The 22927-nt window shown below is 41.0% G+C and overlaps 1 protein-coding gene across 1 annotated transcript in view; it reads right to left on the bottom strand.

The window, feature by feature from the left end:
• Positions 1 to 22927, bottom strand: part of LOC124775227 (voltage-dependent T-type calcium channel subunit alpha-1G-like) — a 790960-nt gene that overhangs the window by 349623 nt on the left and 418410 nt on the right. The window contains exons 15-16 of the mRNA XM_047250065.1: positions 13887 to 14090; positions 9837 to 9957 (exon numbers count right to left, since the gene is read on the bottom strand). Of these exons, the coding sequence (XP_047106021.1) occupies positions 9837 to 9957; positions 13887 to 14090 (325 nt within the window). The remainder of the gene's footprint in view (positions 1 to 9836; positions 9958 to 13886; positions 14091 to 22927) is intronic.

The raw sequence follows: 22927 nt of genomic DNA, 5'->3' as shown, positions 1-22927 counted from the left end.
CGAATAGGCGCTGTTCCCTTGTTAGATACTTTAACTCCACACAGCAGGAAAAGTCGCCTTTACTCGTTGTTAGAAATACGTCGACGATATGGTTCTTGAAATATTTTACTTTTTGAATTCATATAAATTTTTAACATATTAGTTTGAATATTTTTTATATTGTTATTTTAAGAAAAACAAATGTTCAAGCAAATGTCTGTGGCAACCATTGTTATTTGAGAGCAGTGATGCTCAGATTCCCACCGGATAATCTGATTTCGGTTTCCTGAAGTTTCCCTAAACCATCTCAGTCGCACGCAGTGACTGTTTCTTAAACGGGTCTTACTTCTCCAGATGAAGCAGTGCTCTGGGTGTAACAAGGTCGTCGTGGAAGGGATGATAGATTCTGACTTTTCTTTCGCCTAATCGTGCGAAAAAGAGAACAAGGCTAAATGTGCTGCTTCGTTCGGTTAACGTACATCCGTTCGTTACACGTTCGTATCCATTCCTCCAGGTGATTTTTGAGACTGCGGGGCAAATATCAAAAGTTTACAAAGTGTGGGTAACCTTCCAGCCATTTCTGGTAATTGTGAGCGTGAAAGTCATTTGCGGAACTGACACTGAGGGATGGCATGGGGAACATGTACGTAGAACATAAATTTGTTCACATTTGGTACTAGCTTCATCGATCGGCGGGTCGCCAGTCGTCCCTGGAGATTCCTAAAGTTGTAAGGAGAGCTAGATTTTGTTTCAAGTATGGGATATTGTTCTCCTGGAATCATTCTTGTTACGTGATCGTTTGCCTGTCTCAGTATTACTGTCTCCTTGGACTTCTTTTAGTTTTTCACAATATTACTTAATAGCAGTAGTCCCAGAAGAGTCCTAAAACTGGAAGGAGAGCTAGATTTTGTTTGAGGTATGGGATGCTATTGTCCTGGAATAATTCTTTTTGCGTGATCCTCTGCCTATCTCTGTGTTGTTGTCTCCTTGGGCGCCTTTCAGGCATACTCAGTACGATGGAGTCGATGATGCCAGAGTAGTGAGATGCCCTGAAAAACAGTTCCTCCCTTTCGCTTGCCGCACATGCTTTAACTCTAAGCGAGCTTGAAGTGCATCAGGCAGCAGGCAATGCACTCGAAGCTTCAGCAGCGTAGCTGCTAAACAGCCAAGGCACATCAACTGCTCAGTTTCTCGCTAACTTATGCTCGCACTTTAACGTGCGAAATACGCGGCACAGCTAGTCTTAGAATGATAGACACTATGAAGTACAATTCTTTGTTTGGTTGTTGAACTTCTTTTAATACTTTACATTTAGAAAGAAAATGGCGATTGAATTTAGACTTTTTTTGCGGGCCTTACTTTTAATACTAAAAAGAAACAAACAGTAATAGTATTTGCTCTACCAATGTACCAAATTTTGTTTGATTCAAAGGCATTTGAAAATGTCTTTAACTGTGCTATAAACGCTGTTAACTGAAGTTTACGGACGTTAATATCATAAGTTGTGTTGTTGTCTTTAGCCATGCTAATATGGCATGATACATGTATTTCGCATCTTGTTAAAATATTTATTGGGATAGGATAGTACGGTGTGTTAAATGTTTATTTGCTAGAGGGACACAGATGTGGTGTGTAGATGGCATATCTACTTCGAACCACCACTTTCCTTAGGCTGAAACGTCCTGTTCCCTCTTGCCCGTGTGTAAGAATGAAAATTTGATTTTTAAAAACCTGCATTCCGCGAAATACAATTTTTTTCCCTTATTTTTTATATTTTTCGAGATTTACAGTACGCATCAACATATTTTATTTTTGTAAAATATTGTACAAACTTTTAGTTGGTTTTCTGTTTTAGGCCTAAAACTACAACATATGATCACTCATCTGAAGTTTCATTTATATGAAACGTTGAGTTTTAGATGATCGCCTGCTTATCGTACAGTAATCTTTGACCTAATAGAATGTCATCTACAAAATCGCAGCAAAAATGTTTTCTTTATTGAACAATAATTGTTTTTGTTGTTTTGTTCTAGAGTAACAGTAGTGCACGTTCAATATTTATTTTTAATCAAGTTTATAAGTACGTATTTATAATTAAATTATACGAAACACAGCAATGCACAGTAAGAGAAAAAAAGTAAATGCGGATAACATGAAGTCAGTTTACAAAATTCATAACAACAGGCCACCGTATAAAATCAAGCTTTTAAATTATACAGCTTCAAACGAGCAATAACGACAAGAAATATGCACGTGTTATAGTTTTAGGCCTAAAGCAGAAAACCAACCGAACATTGGAATAATATTTTACAGAAATGTAAAGGAGACCCACAGAAGATGACAGACACATTTTAATCTCGACTGATAGCAATACTGTGTGATTTCGCCAGTCACAATACCGCGACTGTCCTCACAAGAGACTCTCAAAACATTGGTACGTGTTCTCTGCATTTATTTTAAAACTCCGTCTTCGGCAAAGCGCAGTGTTTCTCTATTTTGAGACACATTTTATTTTGCAGAACGTGGAGTTTTTAAATCAAAAGAATACACAGAAAATGTGTATCAATGTTCTAAGAATTTCTTCCGAGGACAGTCGTGGTATTGTGGTAGGCGAGATCACGGAGTACTGCTTTCAATCAACGTTAAAAAAAGTTTCTGTACGGCACAAAATTCATAAACTTACTTTCAACTCCTCGTACCTGAGGCGACATTTTTTAGGTGGAATTTTTGCAATCAACGATCCATGAGACTCCGCCGTGACTAAACGTTTACCCCACCAAAACTCTGAACTCATTTGAGGGCCTTGGATCACTACATTCATGAGAGAAAGCCTGCGAAATAAACCCTGCACGACCAATTACTCCACTTCAAGCTAGTTTGACAGTCAACTTGTGTATTGAGATTATCATGTAGCAATGCTTCATGTCAATTATTTGAAATCAGCAGATTCATTTGGCTGTAGAAATTTACACAATACAGTGGTAGAGATAAATCAAGGTTCGTAGAACACCCCCATTACGCAAACGCGATTCCTCTCACAAATATCTCTGATTAAATTTCTAGAAATGTGATTATAGAATAACAGATCTGTAGTCGAAGTGAAGAAATAAGTTATATCTTAAAATATATAATGTAAATAACTAAACGGAAATTAAATTTCACTATGATATGGATGAATTTAATTTTTTATCGTATTTAAGAATATTATAAGAAATCATATGTCTTAAAACTTGAACCGTCCTTTTATTAACCGCTTTATTCGGACAGTTTGATTTTTATGCTTCGGCCATCACGCTAGAAAATAGTTCCAAAGCTATGAATCTGAATCAGTTTCATGTGATTTTGAAATTCTACTTAGACGTCGTGGAAGTTCACTTAGATTCTATTGTGAAAGTATGAGAAGGAAGCAGATCGTGGGAGGAAAGAAAAACAGAACATTTTTCAGTAGAATTTACCTTATTTGAAAGTGGAAACAGTAAATTGCTTTAAATACTTTGCGGCTTAAATCACATACATTTCACCTAGGGGACCAAAGTCTTGGAAAGGTAATAGCATAAATTAAAATTACAACAGATGGCAGAAGTAATGAGTATTAATGAAATATTTTCCACGCAAGACCATTGACTGCAGTGTGGAACAGTATGAACGATATTTCCGGCAAAATAAAATGTTACAAAGCAGTTGTGTATTAGGTCTCACAGTGAAATCTCACCGTGAAATTTTCAAATCACTCAGTGAATTACAAGTCCAAGTAGCAATCTGTAACAATCCGTCATAAGATTTCAACTACGACTAATTACTGTTTATATTTTACTTTCCTGCGGTAAATGTCTGTAGAACACTTTGCATCGAAGAGAAAAGAAAAGTGTCAGAGTTACGACATATGATGTCAATATAACGTTTCAGAGCAATGTCTCAGCATTACAGGTACGAACAACTACTTATAAAACATACTCAAGGTGTATCTGAAGAACAACAAGTGAAAATTTCGAATGTAGTGTGTGTGAAGATGATTGCTGAAAAATTCGATTATCTCAGCAACTATCGTTGAATTCCGATATCGTGTTTGCGATTCAGCAGATTCCTGACACTTCAGTAAGACAATTAATGACCGCATACCTATCAAACGATCGGTGCCATTTTCATAGCACAGTAGCCTACATGCTTATCAGATGTGTGTTCTGATACATATGGTGTGGTCTGGTCATCTAGAAATTGTTCAGTTCATTAGCAGAGATTAGCAAAGAAGTGATAACTCTTATCGGAGGAATCTGGAGGCAACTGACAGAGGACTTAGTGTTGCAATTCGATATTACAATGTATTGTTTGTGGATGCTTAACGGTTCACGAAGTAGCTGGTCTGGATTGGAAAAGTTTTCTACCTGTCTACAGATTTTTGTGTTGTTGTTCCAGTCTTATTTCCGACCTTGAACCTGAATTCAACTAGATACGTTCTGCTTTCCTTTAGTTACCGAAAATCTCTAATGTTTGTCATTGAAGGTTGCTTATGCCGAAACGTTTTTCCTCTGATACGTCACTTTTTAATTGTGTTTACTGCACCGAGCGTGACACGGTTCGAGGTTTTGATCATATGAGAAAAAACAGTTCATTATAGTGTTGTCAACAATTTACCTGTTCCTAAACATTCTGAAAGTCATAACTGTAGTGCTTCATAAATTTCAGCACAATTGTATTAGTCTCTCTCTTTCTGTAGGCCGAACGAAACTAAAGTGCAAAACGCAAAATCGCACAAGAATACACATGTCGCCAGATTGACATAAGATTCTAACTACGGTACGAGAATTGGTGCGAAACGTGACGTGCTTAGAGCAATGAAGACAAATAAAAAGTGACGGTGCAATGGAATAACAGCTCGTAAACAATGACAATGGAAGAATAGAAGTTTAAGCAAAAGTAACCCGAAGAACGATCTCGATCCCGTGGCTATAAATCGTTTTACAAATATTTGCTTAAAGAAGCCTAGCGATGCCAATTTCGTACGCGCGGTTTCGGAGATTCTCGACAGTTTAGATCTTCAGTACATAAATACGTCAAAGGAATTCTATAATAATACTAAATAATGGATTTTGCGTTACATTCGGTCTCTCCGTGGCGTAGGAGGTACACTAGCGACTACATCTTTGTCATTGGGAAACGGTGATCTAGGTGAGACTTTACTGAAGCAACACGCAACGCTAATGTACAGTACGTATCGCTGCGTCTCTCTAGCCAGGCTTTACTGTCAAGCGTAAGCTGTAAACATTCTGCGACCAGTCCGAATTGAGTGTTTAAGCAAGTAAGCTTAAGCGTGGCTTCAGCAAGCATTACGATAACTCTCTGTCGCAGTGCAAGGCTATCTGATTACGTCACAAGTGTGCTTGTTTGAGGAATGCATGCGCATGCTATTCTAACACACATCAATGCCATACTTCCGTCAGAAATGGATAGATACAACACTTACTAAACAGTCATTATGACTAATCTATTCACAGATACGTCACAAATTCTTGGACGGCTGAAGTTTCCTCTGAAATAGAAAGAGTGTCCTACTCGTCCGAAACGCGGGAAAGCTTTCCGTTTCGAGAGAAAACCGCCGCAATAGAAAAGCATTTTATCAGCAAAAGAACAGAATTTGTACTGGGCTAAGTGAGCTACTACTGTAAACATCAATAATTTTTCCTAGTAGAGAATACTTCTGCAAGATAAAAAGAATAATAAAAAGATCCCAGAGAGGAAACGGAGAACATTTATTCCTTGTAGAAGTTAAGTATGAAGTAATCGACGTACTATTTCATTCCATACCCATTAAAGAAGTAAGCTGACATCGAATTCGCAAAAGTTCAGGCAAATCATACCGTAGGTATTCTACACTGCCATTCTCAGAGTTACAAAAATAATAAAAACACTTAATCATTCACGCAAATAGATGGCAGATTAGAATAGAAGATCACACTGCACAGGCATTCCTCTGAGAATGCTAGAAACGCTATTTCGCTATGAGATAGCATACAAGTACATGCACATATAACACGAGTTTTTGAAGGAATACATTTAACAAACATAACATTTTCGTACTATTTGCAGTCACACGTACTCAATGCGGGATCAACAACGTGTCGCATCTAAACAGACGTTGCATAGTGTGTTGGGTAAGTAGAAACAGACAAATCACGGTCACTTCCAAGCTCCCTCGCACGGGGAAACAAAGGGCAGCTCAAATGCAGAACAAGGATAATGATGCTCGCTCTGCGTTCTTCCAAAAAAGAAACAAAATCATAGAGAAATACAGTTAATGTCTCCCAGAAATCCACGAATGCATTCAGAAAGGGAAACAACAGTGCCTGCTGAATGGAAATTTGGCCGATGCGCATTCAGCGTGCTGGACAGGTGGGCGCTAGCTACTCGGTGGCATGCCTGGGCTGGTGGGATGGAGCATGCACTAATCTAGGGCAAGATGCCTGACCACATGTCCAGGGCCGACGTTCATCTCTTTGTGACGTAATCAGTCTGCTTGCATCGTCTTCGGGGACAGGCTGAGTGCATGCGATTATTCTGCATTGGCGTGAGAAAAATACTGTTAGTATTATCATTAAAAAATTTTGGTGAAAAATGTTTCTCTGTCTCACAGAGATACTTTACCTGTGACGGCTACAGAGCCGCGAATATTCCCGAAGAGAAGGGTTGGGATTGTGAGAGAGCGACAGTTAGTGAGTGAAAAGTCGCAGCGCTGCCTCCCAGGTGGCGTGCCGCTCACCGCCATCGACCAACTGTGTGACAACTTTTACCTCTACGTTCAGCTCAGATATAATTTTCTCAACGAGTACTGGTAACTTAGTAGAAGAAGAGTTACGTACGTGTCATACTCACATCCAGTCTCTCAACATTACGTTAGGCAACTAATCAAGAAGTCGGTTTACTGTATCAGCAAAATCCATCATCATCGCAACGTTGATGTTTGTCAGCACAGAAGTCATGAGAATGGCTCGTGTTATCCCCTGTTACTTGAAGAAATGTGAGCTTTCAGCTTTTGATACATTCGTTAACTGAATGGAAGCAATTTTGGAAGCCGATTTAGCTGTGTGTAAATAGAAACAGATTTCTTCTTTTCCTCGTGCTTTGTCCCACATTTACGAAGGGTCGGCATGGTCGGAATGGTTACTCCCCTTCCGGGGAGTTTGGTGGCCGGGAGAGCACGATACCTCATCCTGCTGCTCTTCGCGTCACGCACGTACACCGCGAGCTGTGTGACATGTTGCATTTTCCTGTTGGTGATTGCCATCGTGACGAAAAAAAAAACTGCGTGTAACTGTGGATAGGTATCCTTGTGTTGATTCATTGTGCTTCCAGAATGATAACATCACTGAGGGAACGCCACGAAAACATTCCCCAGACGCTAACACTCCCTCCACCGGCTTGGACCCTTCCGACGATTGATGCTGGGCCAACGGCCATATATGTCCGACGCAGCATAAAACGCGAGTCACCTTTCGCCACTCGGTAGACGTCCAGATGCGGTATTGACGTATAGATTCCAGCCTTTGTCGCCGATGAGAAGCAGCCAGTATGAGTGTATGAACCACGGAGAGCCCATACGCAGTAACATTCTCTGTACGGTCATTGAGGAGACACTGTTGGTAGTCCCTTGGTTCATCTGGGCGGGTAGTTTCTCAACAGTTGCACATCTGTTTGCCGGTACACAACCGTCGCTCACCCCTGTTTTCTATAGCCTTTGGTGCGTCACAGTTGGCGCCACTGTTGCCTAGGCGCCGGTTTTGTATAGTGCTGTTTTGCCACATACGCTATACTTTAACCAAGGCCGCACGCTAACTGTTTACAAACTTAGCCGTTTCGGAAATGCTTCTACCCTTGATATGGCCAATTATAATGCCCTTCTGGACGTCAGGTTTTGGATAGTGCTGTTTTGCCACACACGCTATACTTTAACCAAGGCCGTACGCTGTTTACAAACTTAGCCGTTTCGGAAATGCTTCTACCCCTTGATCCTAAGGCCAATGATAATGCCCTTCTGGACGTCAGGTAAGACGCTCCGTTTCCGCATTGCGACAACGGGTGCGTTTTTTCCTGCGTCCTACCGAGTGTGGTGGCGCAGTGGTTAACACACTGGACTCGTATGCGGGAGGACGACGGTTCAATCCCGCGTCCGGCCATCCTGATATAGGTTTTCCGTGATTTCCCTAAATCTCTCCAGGCAAATGCCGGGATGGTTCCTTTGAAAGGGCACGGCCGACTTCCTTCCCCGTACTTCCCTAATCCGATGAGACCGATGACCTCGTAGTTTGGTCTCTTCCCCAAAACAACCCAACTTTTTCCGCGTCCCCCTTCGACGCGTTTTATGTACTCTCCAGTACTGGTGTTGCCACCTGACGTCTGTGAGTATTTATTGCACGTTGACGTCGAACATAAGCGATTGTTATGCAGTAACTGATTCTACGAAGATGAAGCACGGATTGCTACTTCCACAAAAGCTAAGAAAATAAATAAGCAAATGACCACAGTCTTTCGTAGAGGCTTTCGCCAATTAATTATTCCATGAAAGGTACCCGACCCTCTCATTCCAGTAGCTTCTCCAGAATCACACTCCAAGATCTCGTGACGTCTCCGCTATAACCAAATGCAGCCTCTGGATACTGTGTTTTCTGTATGATCCACATGTTTCTCTGACGAGTATTAATGCCGTGACAGACAGAGACTTCCTGGTGAATCATTCACTCTTCTTTCTCTTGGAAGGCAATAACGACTCCATTACCTTGTTGGATGTGTTTTGTCTATATTCTGTACTAACGAGCGTTATCTACAGCGTCTTGTCTGTTACTGCAGCCATTTATTACTAGCCGTGACTGTTCGCTGTCAGCACTGTCAGCACAGGCCACTTCGCTGCCGACACTGCTAATACTTTGGGTGTAGTTTGCCGGGTGCTTTTGTGGCATGGTGGATCCACGAACTTCGACTTCCAGAAGAGTTTTGGATATGAAGTAACCCATTGGGTGTACCATCAACAGGGAGTTCGGTACGGCCATAACTTCTTGTCATGAGAAGGAGAACCTGTCTTCAAGGAATGATCGAAACCAGTTGAGACAGTCTTGCAGATTACATGGTGACAGGAGCTGGTGGGGACGCCAGGTCCGCGGACGAAAATAAATACTATTTATTAAATTTTTGTTTATATGTTGAAACGGTCATATTATTGCTTTCCACTTTAATTGTTATATGTTCCAGAGCTACTAGCAACTTGACGCACAAAAGCCAGGAATCGACGTACAGTATATCCGCAAATATATCATATGAGTGTGAGGAAACTGCTCATCCATCCATGAAGCGGTACGGAAACACCTTAGCTTCTTGTAGATGTATTGTACATCGACTACTGCATTTTGTGTCTGAAGATGAAGCCTCGCGGCTTCGAAATCGATAACAATTGAAGTGGAAGACAATAAATGAATCTGTTTCCATAAAAACTGAAAAATAAATAAATAGTATTTATTTCCCACAGTGAAAGCCATTTGAGAAAGGCCTCTGCGTAGCCAAGCCATAACACGCTTTATACTTGTATCGATATCACTTCACTAAGCCATTCCCATGACCTCTGCACTGCAAATGTAACACCGGAACGTGAATGAAATAGGACACGTACTTTTAGGGTTTTACAGGTCGTAGGAATTCAAATATGAATCCTACGCTAGAACAGATAATTTTGACCATTAGGGGAAGAGAGAAAAAGTGGCGTAATTTCTTCGTGTCTGTTACGTTTCGTCTCAAGCTGTTGGACGGTGGCCACGATTGGCAGGCGCTATGGGAGGCAGCGCATGCGCAGTTTTGATTCAAGAAGCCGAGTGTACCTGAAACACCGTCACAATTGCCCAGAGCAAGGAATCGAAATTCTTTCTGTCGCATTCATCTGTCTCTCCGTTGTCGGCCTTATTGCAGAATTTGCAACCGAACAGGTTCATTCCAAGTATACTATAACGAAAAGAAATACGGATAAATGTAATCAATGTATGTAAGTGAAAACTTGTAAGTCATCAATTCGATTCACTAACACAATTATTTATTATGTATACTAGCATTCTCGTGAGGCGACGGTGTGATAATAAGTTTTCAAACTACATTATCCTTTTAAACGTTCTGCTTTTATAGTATGAATATTTGTCAGTTTCTAACTAATTAAAGTATAAAAAGCAGATTCTGTGCATCTATTCCGCAACATTTCTGTGTCGATCTATGATTTAATAGTAATGGCGTAAAACTGAGGGACATGAGTCCTTGGATCATAAGGACAGACAAACAGGTGACAGTATACCAATTTTATTAGCAAATTTGCACAAATTTGTAATGAAGACATTCTTTTTATATAAATGCAAGTTAACTCATACGTTATTTAGTTATAATACTGATTTAAGGGCTACATAAAACTACAAAATTGAATCATGGGTTAGTGTTTTGTATTTGATATTTACATTACTGTTCTTAATGTGGCAACTGCGTTGACAATACAGTGCAAGTAAGGGAAAAAGGAAATAAAGAAACAGTCTACAATAAAAATGATAAAATTGTTGATGAATAGTTGTGTGTGTCTGCGATTGAATTTAATGAAATATGTGATAGCCAGGTGATGAATCTTTAAGTTAGAAACAGTCTTAATTAAGAACTGAATTTACACACAGATTTGTGTGGGAAGAGTTATATAGCAACTATTTTTCGCATGAGTATGATACAGTGTATTGCTCTAATTTTAAACGTGCATAAAATATATCGCGTTCAGTGCAGACACTAATAGAATTTAACTATGAAAAAATTCTGTGGTCTCAGGGAAAAGAAATTTGCATCGTTTAGTTGTACTACATGAGAAATTGCTACTTTTATTCACTAAGAGAAGGAAGAGATCCATTGTCTTAAGGGTAGTCTCTGCTATGAAAGACGAATTCTGTAGGCATACAGTTCTTCGCCTGTTGGAAGAAGAGAAAAGACAGTTATGAAGAATACAAGAGAAAATTCAATGTAGGTGAGAAAAAAAGGAAAAGAGACAGTTGTTGGTAGAGTGAAGCTTTATACGTAGTCTACAAGCCCAAAATATATGGATCTTATAATATATCAAACGGTGCTCAAAAGATTTCAAATTTAGTTTTCATCTTCAACGACAGAATAATGAAGAAGAGCGGGTACACTGAAACGAAACTGCTTCCAATAAAGAAATGCCGTAAGTACCGAAACGTTGTCAAGAACTTACAACAGCGCAAGTTCATTTATAACCAAACATACCACAGACAAATTTCCAAAGTAAAGCCTGAGTTGACAATATTGTTTAGATCGTGGACATACATTTGGAATCTTTTGAGCTACGATAACAATTTTACAGTAATTTATTCAGTATTGTGTGAATTTACTGTGAACCTGTACAGTTGTCTTTGTGCAGTGACATTTGTTATGAAGTATATGATGCAGGCACTTTAGTTTAAGACTTTTAGCTGTATAGACATGCATCATTTAATTTTTTCATTTTTGTTTTGTTTGTTTTTACATGTGCATTTTCATTCAAGTAATTTAAGCAGCAGTCTTAGGAACATGCTTTAACAGTTTGGTTTTATAAATGGATGAGCACAGCACGCTTTGCTTTTAGCAGTTTTATTGGAATGCTTTATTTGATGCCTTATTGCTGTAATGTGAATGAATCAGCAAACACCTAAGCAGCATAAAGGAACGAGCTCTGACACGGCAAGCCATATCCACGAAATAATAAGAACCTGAATTTGCAACAAATCCACATTCAAGGCAAGTCTTCATTAGAACGTCAAAACTGCCAAATTCTAGTGCGCTTTTACTTGACTAATTTTCAGATGAAGCATTAAAGCTACTAGATATATCTTATCGGAACTACATTATGTGCTGTACCCTGGTGTAGCACCTATCCAAATATATTCATGAGCGTATCGATAAATTAGAGAAATTCAGAAATAATACCATTATTCCAAGAACTAATCCTTTTATTTGTTATTTTATCCCTATACCCTGTGACAGTTACTGAAGATTATTGTACTCATAATAGCCTCAGTCAACGTGACACAGATCGAAAATAACATTAATAGACTTAAGAAACTATATCTCAATATCGACCAAAAGCAAACAGTGCCAGTATGGTAGTATTTAGCCATTGTTTAACTGCGAAACAAATGGAATACTGGACGCCTAAGGTACTTTAAACACAAGAGATGTTAACGATACGTTCTTGTTATCCTTTAAGTGTTACCTTCCTTCAAAACATTTAGGACACATACGGTGCGCAGTGTGTGTATAGTCTTTAGTGGTTAACTCCCAAAATTTCTTCAGTACGTTGGCTGAGTGGTCTGATATAAGTAAAGCACGATCTCCAATTACTCGTTACGAAGTACCTGAATATTTCACAAGTACTGATAACACTCGCCTACAAATGGTTTTTTGCCTATGTGCTCCATTTCCTGTAAGGTGTGCCAGTTACAGTTGGTATACTTAAGTGAGTTCTATTAACAAAATAAATATTTCACTCAGCAACGGAGCGTGCGGCATTATGAAACTTAATGGCAGATTGAATCTGCGAGCCGGATCGGGACTCGAACTTCTGCTTGCTGGGAAATTCAGGACACTTAGGACGAAGTTTTTGCACTATCTTTACTGTAAACTTTGACCAATGTGGAATATGTTGTTGCACTCTTGTTCTATAGCTTTCTAGCCCACCATAAATGAAGATGGGACTGTCAATGAAAACAACAGTTTACGAAAATTCAGTCGCTACTCGAAAGCATTTGGTTTGTAGGATTCTTGCAGTCTTTGAAATTGCCCGACTTTCTTATGGGATGGCCTAAAGCTGTATACTGAGCAGCACCGCAATTAAAGTATACGTGTATCGTCTGAGAATATTTGTGTTACTCAATAAAAGTATCATTGTTCACTTTTGTTCCATTCTTGTAAAACACGGTGTTAATTTCTCAGGGGGTAACGGCCATTTATCGATTTATTTGTCATATAAAAATCCATGGCATTATCATAGAGGTGAAAATTTTGCAAGAAACAGAGATCAAAGCACTCGGTAACGAAGCAATGGAGATCATGGAGTTCTCATGTGCAAACTGCTCAGCAAACCTCTTTGATTAGCCACCTAAAATCTTACCACTAGAGTCAGTACCCACTGCGTACATAATGTTCTGTATAACTTGAGCAACTGAACAATATTTTATTACAAATGTTGGGGAAACATTTGACTACTGCACTTTAAAGATACGTAGTTCATTGTTGTACTAGAAATGAGAATTGGAAAGGAAACTTAATTTTGCTAAAGGCAATCGTAGCAAAACAACTATAACTCGCAGGAATATTATGTCGTTTTGTTGTTACAGGCGTATCAGTGAACACGAAGGACTATTGGATGTATTTGAACACAAACGCATTTGCCTGATACAGGCTTTAAAACGAGAGTAGCAAAAAAACTTAACGAAATGTGCAGGACGTAATACATTTCTTATTAAAATGGGTGTGTTGGTTAAATTATTTCAGATTTGTGGTTTTCTGCTGTTACTGCGGGAAAGATATGGTGGGAATGACCAGCGGCAAAAGCAGCAGGAACTGTACCAGACTCGAGCTCCGGAAGGTCTCAAAAGGTACCTCACAGAGTTCTACTAAGCCAGCATCCGAAGTAATTAAAAGGGGATCTATTCATTTAGAGAAGAGCAGCTCGAGTATTTCTCGCGTCTGTACAGATCTGCGCCACGGCTGAAAGTGCAGGTATCTGTTGTTTGCTGCTAGTTCTTTGAACAGGGCTTAACGAGCTGGGAGGCGTCCCTGCTGTGTCGAAGGAGTGTCGGCGCTTTGTTTCGCAGCGAGCCAGCAGCGAATGCTGAGCGGCGCTCCGGGGTACGTACCTGAAGATGAAGATGAAGAGGATGAGCAGCGAGAAGAAGACGGCGACGTTGTCCATGGTGCGCAGCATGACGAACAGCTGGCGGCGAAGGTTGGGCATGAAGCGCACCAGCTTGAGGATGCGCAGCAGCCGGAAGGTGCGCAGCACGCTCAGTCCCGAGCTGCCCTCACCCTCTCCCAGGTACGTCTGGCACATCTCGATCACGCTGCACAACGGACACAGACCAACCTTCATCCACTTACTCTATACAATTACTCACACAGTGGCCAAAGGTCAGGGGGATGCACTGTGGTGCGAGTCAACATTTGACTGCTTCGGACTATGCTGTACATTTTTCTCCATACGGATTTTACAGTGAACTCAGCATATCGTTCATAAAGGAGAGAGGTCTTCAGACGCAAAAGTAACTTCGGGCGACCACGAAGGCAGCGTTATACGGCCATTACTATTCACGATATGCACAGATGAGTCAAAACATTATAACCAACCTTGGGACCCGCACCCCAAGCCCCACCAGTAAGATTGATGCCATCGGGCGGCGAGGTGGGCACGTGACGTGGTTAGGAACGTATACTAGGGTGCAAAACTTTAGCATCAAATTAACTTTCTTGTCACCTGTCACTGCCAAGCTCCATCAGACTTGGACCATGCGTGGCAAGAACTGCTGTAGAATACACTGTGGTGACAACAGTCAGCCGGCCGTTGTGGCTGATCGGTTCTAGGCGCTTCAGTCCGGAACCGCGCTGCTGCTACGGTCGCACGTTCGAATCCTGCCTCGGGCATGGATGTGTGTGATGTCCTTAGGTTAATTAGGTTTAAGTAGTTTTAAGTCTAGGGGACTGATGGCCTCAGATGTTAAGTCTCATAGTGCTCAGAGCCATTTGAACCATTTTTTGACAACACCTATGGGGTACCGATACGCACATATAGAGGTAGCGGTAGTATCGTGTACACAAGGTATTAAAGGGCTGTCATTCGTTCTTAGGTGATTCATGTGAAATGATTTCCGCCGTGGTCGCACGACCGGAATTCATACACTCTGAGTGCGGAATGGTAGCAGGAGCTAGATGAATCGGATATTCCATTTCGGAAATCGTTAGAGAATTCAATATTCCGAGATCCACAGTGTCAAGAGTGTGCTGAGAATACCAAATTTCAGGCACTACCTCTCAACACGGACTACGCCGTGTCCGACGGCCTTCACTTAATGACCGAGAGCAGCGGCGTTTGCGCAGAGTTGCCAGTGCTAACAGTCAAACAACACTGCGCGAAATAACCGCAGAAATCAATGCGGGATGTACGACGAACGTATCAGTTAGGGCAGTGTGGCGGAATTTGGCGTTAGTGGGCTACGTTAGCAGATGACAGACAGGCTGCAGCGCCTCTTCTGGGCTCGTGACCGTATTGGTTGGACTTTGTACGGCTAGACAACCGATGAGTTCCGATTTCAGTAGGTAAGAACTGAGGGTAGGGTTCGAGTGCGGCGCAGACTCCACGAAGTCATGGACTCAAGTTGTCTACTAGACACTGTGCAAGCTGGTGGTGGCTCCATAATAGTGTGTTCTGCGTGTACACGAAATGGAATGGGTCCTCTGGTCCCACGGAGCCGGTAATTGACTCTAAATGGTTACGTTAGGCTGCTTGGAGAACAAAATGGCTCTGAGCACTATGCGACTTAACTTCTGAGGTCATCAGTCGCCTGCTTGAAGAACATTTGCAGCCATTTATGGACTTCATGTTCCCAAACAACAGTTTAATTTTTATGGATGATAATGCACCATATGACGTCCACAATAGTTCGCGATTGGTTTGAAGAACATTCTGGGAAATTTGAGCGAATGATCTGGACATGAATGATCTGGACACCCAGATCGCCCGAAATGGGACGTAAACGAGGAGTCAGTTCGTGCACAATATCCCGCACTAGCAACACTTCCGCAACTGAGGACGGCTATAGAGTTCGCATGGCACAGTATTTCAGCAGTGGACTTCCAACGCTTTGTTGAGTCCACGCCATGTCGAGTTGCAGCACTATGCCGGACAAAAGGAGGCCCAACATGATATTGGGAGGCATCCCAGGACTTTCGTGACTTCCGTGTCCATCGAGTGAATTCAGAGACTCGATTCTTGGAATGTAACATGTTCGTATATTCCAAACGGAAGTCTAAGGGAAATACTCGGGGTACTTAAATGGGGATCCTAGGAAGAAAGACGACGACGTTCCCTTTGTACCTTGGTGGGTGAATGTGGAGATCTGTATTCCAATAAGACTGAGTGATCATTATCCTGCCCCCATTATAGGAATCATGATAGTAAAAGAAAAGAAATTATGACACGTACAAAGACATAATTTTTTCCTCACTCAGTACCAGAAAGGAACAGGAAAGAAAGTCGCTAGTACTTGTACCATTCCTTTCGCCATGACCTGTACTGTGGGTTCCTTACATCCCCCGATGATCAAACACCTGTGGTGTTCCTGCGGAAAAAATATCTCCGCGATGTTGAAAATCCACCACACACACTGGTGATCTTGGAAACTTGAATTCTTCTGTATTTTCCGAAATGCTATGACCCACGAATCTTGCACCGATTATCATCTCACTCTTAAAGTCCGTTAACTGGCGCCGTGTTGCTGTGTCTGTAACAGACTACTCTGATATCATTTCTATATTTGTGCCAAGCGCCACATCTAACCACAACATTTGGGCGCTGTGTATTGCACATTTTCAAACGGGACAATGCTTCCCCTGACTTTTGGCCTCTGAATTTACAAGTTGCTAGGATCTTTACTTTGTTAGTTACATGTTCCACAGATAATTTGCACAATTTTTATCGAAATGATTTGGACGGATTCACTTTACTTGCTACATGTGTTAGAGCTGTTTGTGAGTATGGCTATGTGCTATGTGTTTACATGGTACTAAATAGGAAACTGACTTAAAAGGAATACGAGTGAACATATTAGTCTTTAATACTACTCGCATAACTATTGACACACTTTAATTCTGTATTATATTAGTTTTTAATAAAATTATCGTCTGCGGAGTGGAAAGTGTTGTCCACAACAACAATTATTGATTCAGGGTTAGTAATGTTAAACAAACCACCAATTTTTAATTAAAAATCCGTCTACTGACAGGAAAGAGTTCTCCAGAAGAAGTAACATAAGGCTACTCATGTAACTAGTGAATCAATTAAATTTAATATTTTTAGTTATGCTTGCTTCCAGTTTTTAATTACAAATCGTCTATGGAATTGCTGGTGCATTTAGAAAAAATAATTGGAGGTTTTGCTACCTGTCAGACACATTTTGCTATTGGGCAAGTGATTAAAGGTTTTTTTGGATAAATATAGATTTCCTTTCTGAGCCACTGACAGTTGCGTTGACGAGTAATGTAAGTCAACTGTCTTCTAATGTGCGATTTCCAATGCACAAAGACTACTGGATAGTTGGAAGCGTCGCAGAGGATGGCATCAAAGAGGCTGGTAAGTTTCCTTACTAGCATGATGTGGCGAAGTGGGCGCATTTGATTATATGGTCCCTGTGGACCCCAGAAATATTTGCACTGTGGACCACACTAATTGTGCAATTTTCATGTATGCAACGAACGTGAGCAGTATAAAAACATTTCAGTACGTATGTAAGGCAGCAGAATAAATGAAGGTCAATATTGCACCTTACATAAGAGTTTCATACGTCTTAACAGGAAGGTGAATACGAAACCTAACTTACTTTTGCGGTAATGAGCAGATTTGCCTATAAGTATGTAAAGCAAAAGGGATGACACTCAGTCGACGGTATTAACACACCACTCGTATAAAATGCATGTCAATGAGCAGAAGGTGAAAGAAGAAGCGAGAGGAAACGTTTTGTGTGGGAGCAGGCGTGGACAGAAGCAGAGGCCACACCATGGATGGGAGGCACCACGAAAACCTCTTAAGGGGCGTTCCGCGGCGGGAGTCAGTGACCGGGCAGGTGACGCATACTGGAGAGCAAGTAATGAGCTAACAGAAGTAGGACAGAAAGAAGCTTCAGAAAACTGCCTTTCAGAATTCCAAATGGACATGAACAAAACCAGTCACGCAGTTGATCACGTGAACAGCGAGTGGTACACTTGTGATGTACGCATGTAACTTTTAGGCATCTGGAGCGGGTACAAAACGTCCGATTGGCGGAAACAAACTAGGAAGGAGTAAAGTGCCGAAATTTCAACGCAGTTTAATGGTAGGGCCCTTGCGATTGGCAGGGAGAGTTTCCTCAAAATAAGAGGAATGCTCCTATTGATCGAAAAAAGCTGTGATGTGGAGAACGAAAGAACCCAGGTTGGGAGATAGTTCGGTTACAAGAAAGACAAGAGGGAAATTTTCAGGGACTCTTCTCTGAACTGGCGTCAAGTGCAGAATGGAGCGCATAATGCTCCGTACGATGCAGAGGAGAAATTTGTGTGAAACTGCGTTCACTGTGTCTGACATTCAGCTAGATATCATCTGTAGCGTCGTTTAGCTCGAACTGTGGGGAAACGATCAAGCCAGTTAGTTAATTGTTCTTGCGAGGACTGAGAGGGCATTTTAATATACAACCTGCTCCAGCTACGCAGTGTATATCGCCATATTCCAACGAGAAACATACGGAGGTTTTTGCTGGAAAAATCAGTAAAGGCTTAGTTAGTTTTTATAGGAATTTCAGAGGACGAGAGCAGCTATTCAGACGACAGCTCATCACAGCTAAGGTAAATACCGTGAGCAGAGGCGTAAACTTTGTTGGTTCACCAGCTTGCATCCACTGTAAACCTGAGCGACCTTGGGTAATCTTTTGCTCAACTTGTCACAAAACTAACCACCCTCCGTAGACTTGACTGTTATCCTAAATAGTACCGAACTTTGAACCGGAATCGGATGATTTATTGCAGTACTGGTCAACATCATGACGTAGTCATAAGAATAATTTTGTAAAGGAACTTGTAGTTAAAATTTACCATTGTTGTGTTTAAGATTATTTCACTTTCTGAGGAAGAGATGCGTTCGTTTGACAACTGTCATAGCATTGTCACATTGTAAACTGTGTAAATGCATATCTTTCTGTGATAAGATTGCAACATTAAACGAAAATATTTACAGCTTACACAGTTGTTCTGTCGTCAAAACCTTACACATATTATATTACAAATAAGACATATGTCGTTTTTGTGGTCTTCAGTCCAAAGACTGGCTGCATCTTTCCATGATACTCTTCCCGGTGCACGCCTCTTTACCTCCAAGTAACTACTGCAACTTACATCCTCCTGAATCTGCTTACTGCATCACCTCTTGGTCACACTACGATTTTTACCCTCCACACTTCCCTTCAGAACTAAATAGGCGATCCCTCGATGCCTCGGAATGTATCCTATCAACCGATCCCTTCTTCTAGTCAAGTTGTGCTACAAATTCCTCTTCTCCACAATTCTATTCAGTACCCCTCAACTTTGTGGATTCTAGGGAGCATGTTCATAGCGATCTCGAAGGTGTATGTATTTTACTATTCGCCTCGTTCGTGTTTATATCTCCCACGATATTTTCGGTGGGATGCAGGTTGCTGAAATCTGGCTCATTATTTCTCTAATCATGATGCGTATTCTGTGCAGTCATTCTTCGCCGTCAAAGGGTGTTGCGAAACTGGGGACCATGGAAGCTGAACATGTTAGGTGATCTACCCATCTAATCCTCATCATCCTTTTGTAGCATCACATTTCAGAAGCTTCTATTCCCTTCTTGTCTGCACTGTTTATCGTCCATGTTTCTCATCCATGCATGGTTACACTCCATACAAATACTTTCAAAAAAGACTTCTGACACTTAAATCTATAATCGATGTTAACAAATTTCTCTTCTTCAGAAACGCTTTCCTTGCCATCACCAGTCTACATTTTATATCCTCTCTACTTCGACCATCATACGATATTTTGCTTCCCAAACAGCAAAACTCATCTCCTACTTTAAATGTCTTACTTCCTAATCTGATTCCCTCAGCATCACATTCCATTATCCTCGTTTTGCTTTTGCTGATGTTCATCTTATATCCTCCTTTCAAGACACTGTCCATTCCGTTCAACTTTTCTTCCAAAACCTTTGCTGCCTCTGACAGAATTACAATTCCTTCCCCAAACCTCAAGGTTTTTATTTCTTCTCGCTGTTTTTCAATTCCTACTGCTGTTTTCTTTACTGCTTGCTCAATATACAGATTGAATAACATCGGAGGTAGGCTACAACCCTGTCTCACTCCCTCCTCAACCACTGCTTCACTTTTGTGTCCCTCGAATCTTGTAACTGCCATCTGGTTTCTGTACAAATTATAAATTGTCTTTCGCTGCCTGTCCTCTGATCCTTCAGAATTTGAAAGAGAGTATTAAAGTCAAGACTATCAAAAGCTTTCTCTAAGTCTACAAATGCTATAAACGTAGGTTTGCCTTTTCTTAACCTATCTTAAAAGGTAAGTCATAAAATCAGTATTGCATCACGTGTTCCAACATTTCTGCGGAAGCCTAACTGATCTTCCCCGAGCTCGGCTTCTACCAGTTTTTCCCTTCGTTTTTAAAGAATTCTTGATATTATTTTGCAACCGTGACATATTAAACCGATAGTTCGGCAAATTTTCACACCCGTCAGCACCTGCTTTCTTTGGAACAGGAATCATTATATCCTTCTTGAGGTTTGATGGTATTTCGCCTGTCTCGTACATCTTGGTCACCAGATTGAAGTGTTTTGTCATGTCTGGCCCTCCCAAGGCTATCAGTACTTCTAACGGAATGTTGTCTATTCCCGGGTCCTCGTTTCGACTTAGGTCTTTAAGTGCTCTGTCAAATTCTTCACGCAGTATCATATCTCAATCTCATCATCATCTACGTCCTCTTCCATTTCCACAGTACTACCCTTAGGTACATCGCCCTTGTATAGACCCTCTATATACTCCTTCGACCTTTCTGCTTCCGATTCTTTGCTTAGGACTGGCTTTACATCTGAGTTCTTGATATTCATACAGTTGGTTCTCTTTTCTCCAAAGATGTGTATCATTTCTAAACGTAACAATTGTATTTTTCTCATCACGACTTGCGAGAAATGTTTATAACTCATTCTGTCATTTGCGTGCTTCCCAGTCACTGCAAATGGTCACGTAGCGCCAATTAACTTACCAGGTGCGCGTGAGAGTGATCACTGAACTGAAGACTTGTCTAAATAATAATATCATCTAACGTAGTCGTTCCACTGGTTCCTCTCAACTGACAGTGATTATCCTCAAAATAGTTCATAATATTTCTCAAAATGCCAACTTCTACTGCATTCAGGGTATCATTGATGGGTGCCTTCAAAATCTAGGATAGCAGTGAAGATTGCAATTTTTTTAAGAGTTGGAGTCGACATGACTGGATTCACTTGCCCTGTTACTTCGCGCAGTTCTATATGTTTTAATCACTCCAGTGAGGCAGTTACTCGCTGCATTGTTCTAGTCTACTGGATATAATAAATGTTACTACATTGAGCAAGCAGTAAAGGAAACAAAAGAAAAATTCGGAGTAGGTATTAAAATTCATGGAGAAGAAATAAAAACTTTGAGGTTCGCCGATGACATTGTAATTCTGTCAGAGACAGCAAAGGACTTGGAAGAGCAGTTGAATGGAATGGACAGTGTCTTGAAAGGAGGATATAAGATGAACATCAACAAAAGCAAAACAAGGATAATGGAATGTAGTCTAATTAAGTCGGGTGATGCCGAGGGAATTAGATTAGGAAATGAGGCACTTAAAGTAGTAAAGGAGTTTTGCTATTTGGGGAGCAAAATATCTGATGATGGTCGAAGTAGAGAGGATATAAAATGTAGGCTGGCAATGGCAAGGAAAGCGTTTCTGAAGAAGAGAAATTTGTTAACATCCAGTATTGATTTAAGTGTCAGGAAGTCATTTCTGAAAGTATTCGTATGGAGTGTAGCCATGTATGGAAGTGAAACATGGACGATAAATAGTTTGGACAAGAAGAGAATAGAAGCTTTCGAAATGTGGTGCTACAGAAGAATGCTGAAGATTAGATGGGTAGATCACATAACTAATGAGGAAGTATTGAATAGGATTGGGGAGAAAAGAAGTTTGTGGCACAACTTGACCAGAAGAAGGGATCGGTTGGTAGGACATGTTCTGAGGCATCGAGGGATCACCAATTTAGTATTGGAGGGCAGCGTGGAGGGTAAAAATCGTAGAGGGAGACCAAGAGATGAATACACTAAGCAGATTCAGAAGGATGTAGGCTGCGGTAGGTACTGGGAGATGAAGAAGCTTGCGCGGGATAGAGTAGCATGGAGAGCTGCATCAAACCAGTCTCAGGACTGAAGACCACAACAACAACAACTACATTCTTCGCCAAAAATAAGTCTGCTAATATGAAACACACAACTTAATTTGAGAAAGAACTTTCTCAGAATGTACGTTTGGAGCACAGCATTGTATAGAAGTGATAATGGACTGTGGAAAAACTGAAGGGTGAGAGAATCGAAGTGTTTGAGATTTGTTGAATTATGAGGTTGATGCGTAAGTTCGTAGCGTTTTTCCAGAAGCTTAATAAGCATAACAGATACACTTGTCAGAGACTTCACACCCCAACGCTGGGGTGACTTTTCGATTACGCGACTGTAGAAATCACGTGGCTTTGAATGAAGAACTCCCTGTTCGGAGCGCATTTTCATCCGGAAAGGAAGTTTCTTGAAGGTTGTTCGGTAGAGAGTGGAAAAGGTGAAAGTCTGAGGGAGCAAAATCAGGTGAATAAGATGGGAACTGAAGCAGAATGCGCTCGGACGTTATCGTGGAGTTGTGTCACTTGATGCAGTGTTCCTAATCGTTGTTATTGGATTGCGTCTGCGACACACCATTTACCGTCAATAGTGACGAAACAAGATGGGAGTGGTCGATGTTGTTCAAGCGCCAATTGATGACGAGCAAGCAGATGTTCACATAGAGGACCTCGCAGATTTGTGTGATTTTGGCTTAAATCATGCGGTACCCATACACCCGATTTTTT

Source organism: Schistocerca piceifrons, chromosome 2 (assembly GCF_021461385.2).
Source record: "Schistocerca piceifrons isolate TAMUIC-IGC-003096 chromosome 2, iqSchPice1.1, whole genome shotgun sequence".
Taxonomy (NCBI): domain Eukaryota; kingdom Metazoa; phylum Arthropoda; class Insecta; order Orthoptera; family Acrididae; genus Schistocerca; species Schistocerca piceifrons.
This window is presented reverse-complemented; position numbering and strand designations above follow the sequence as displayed.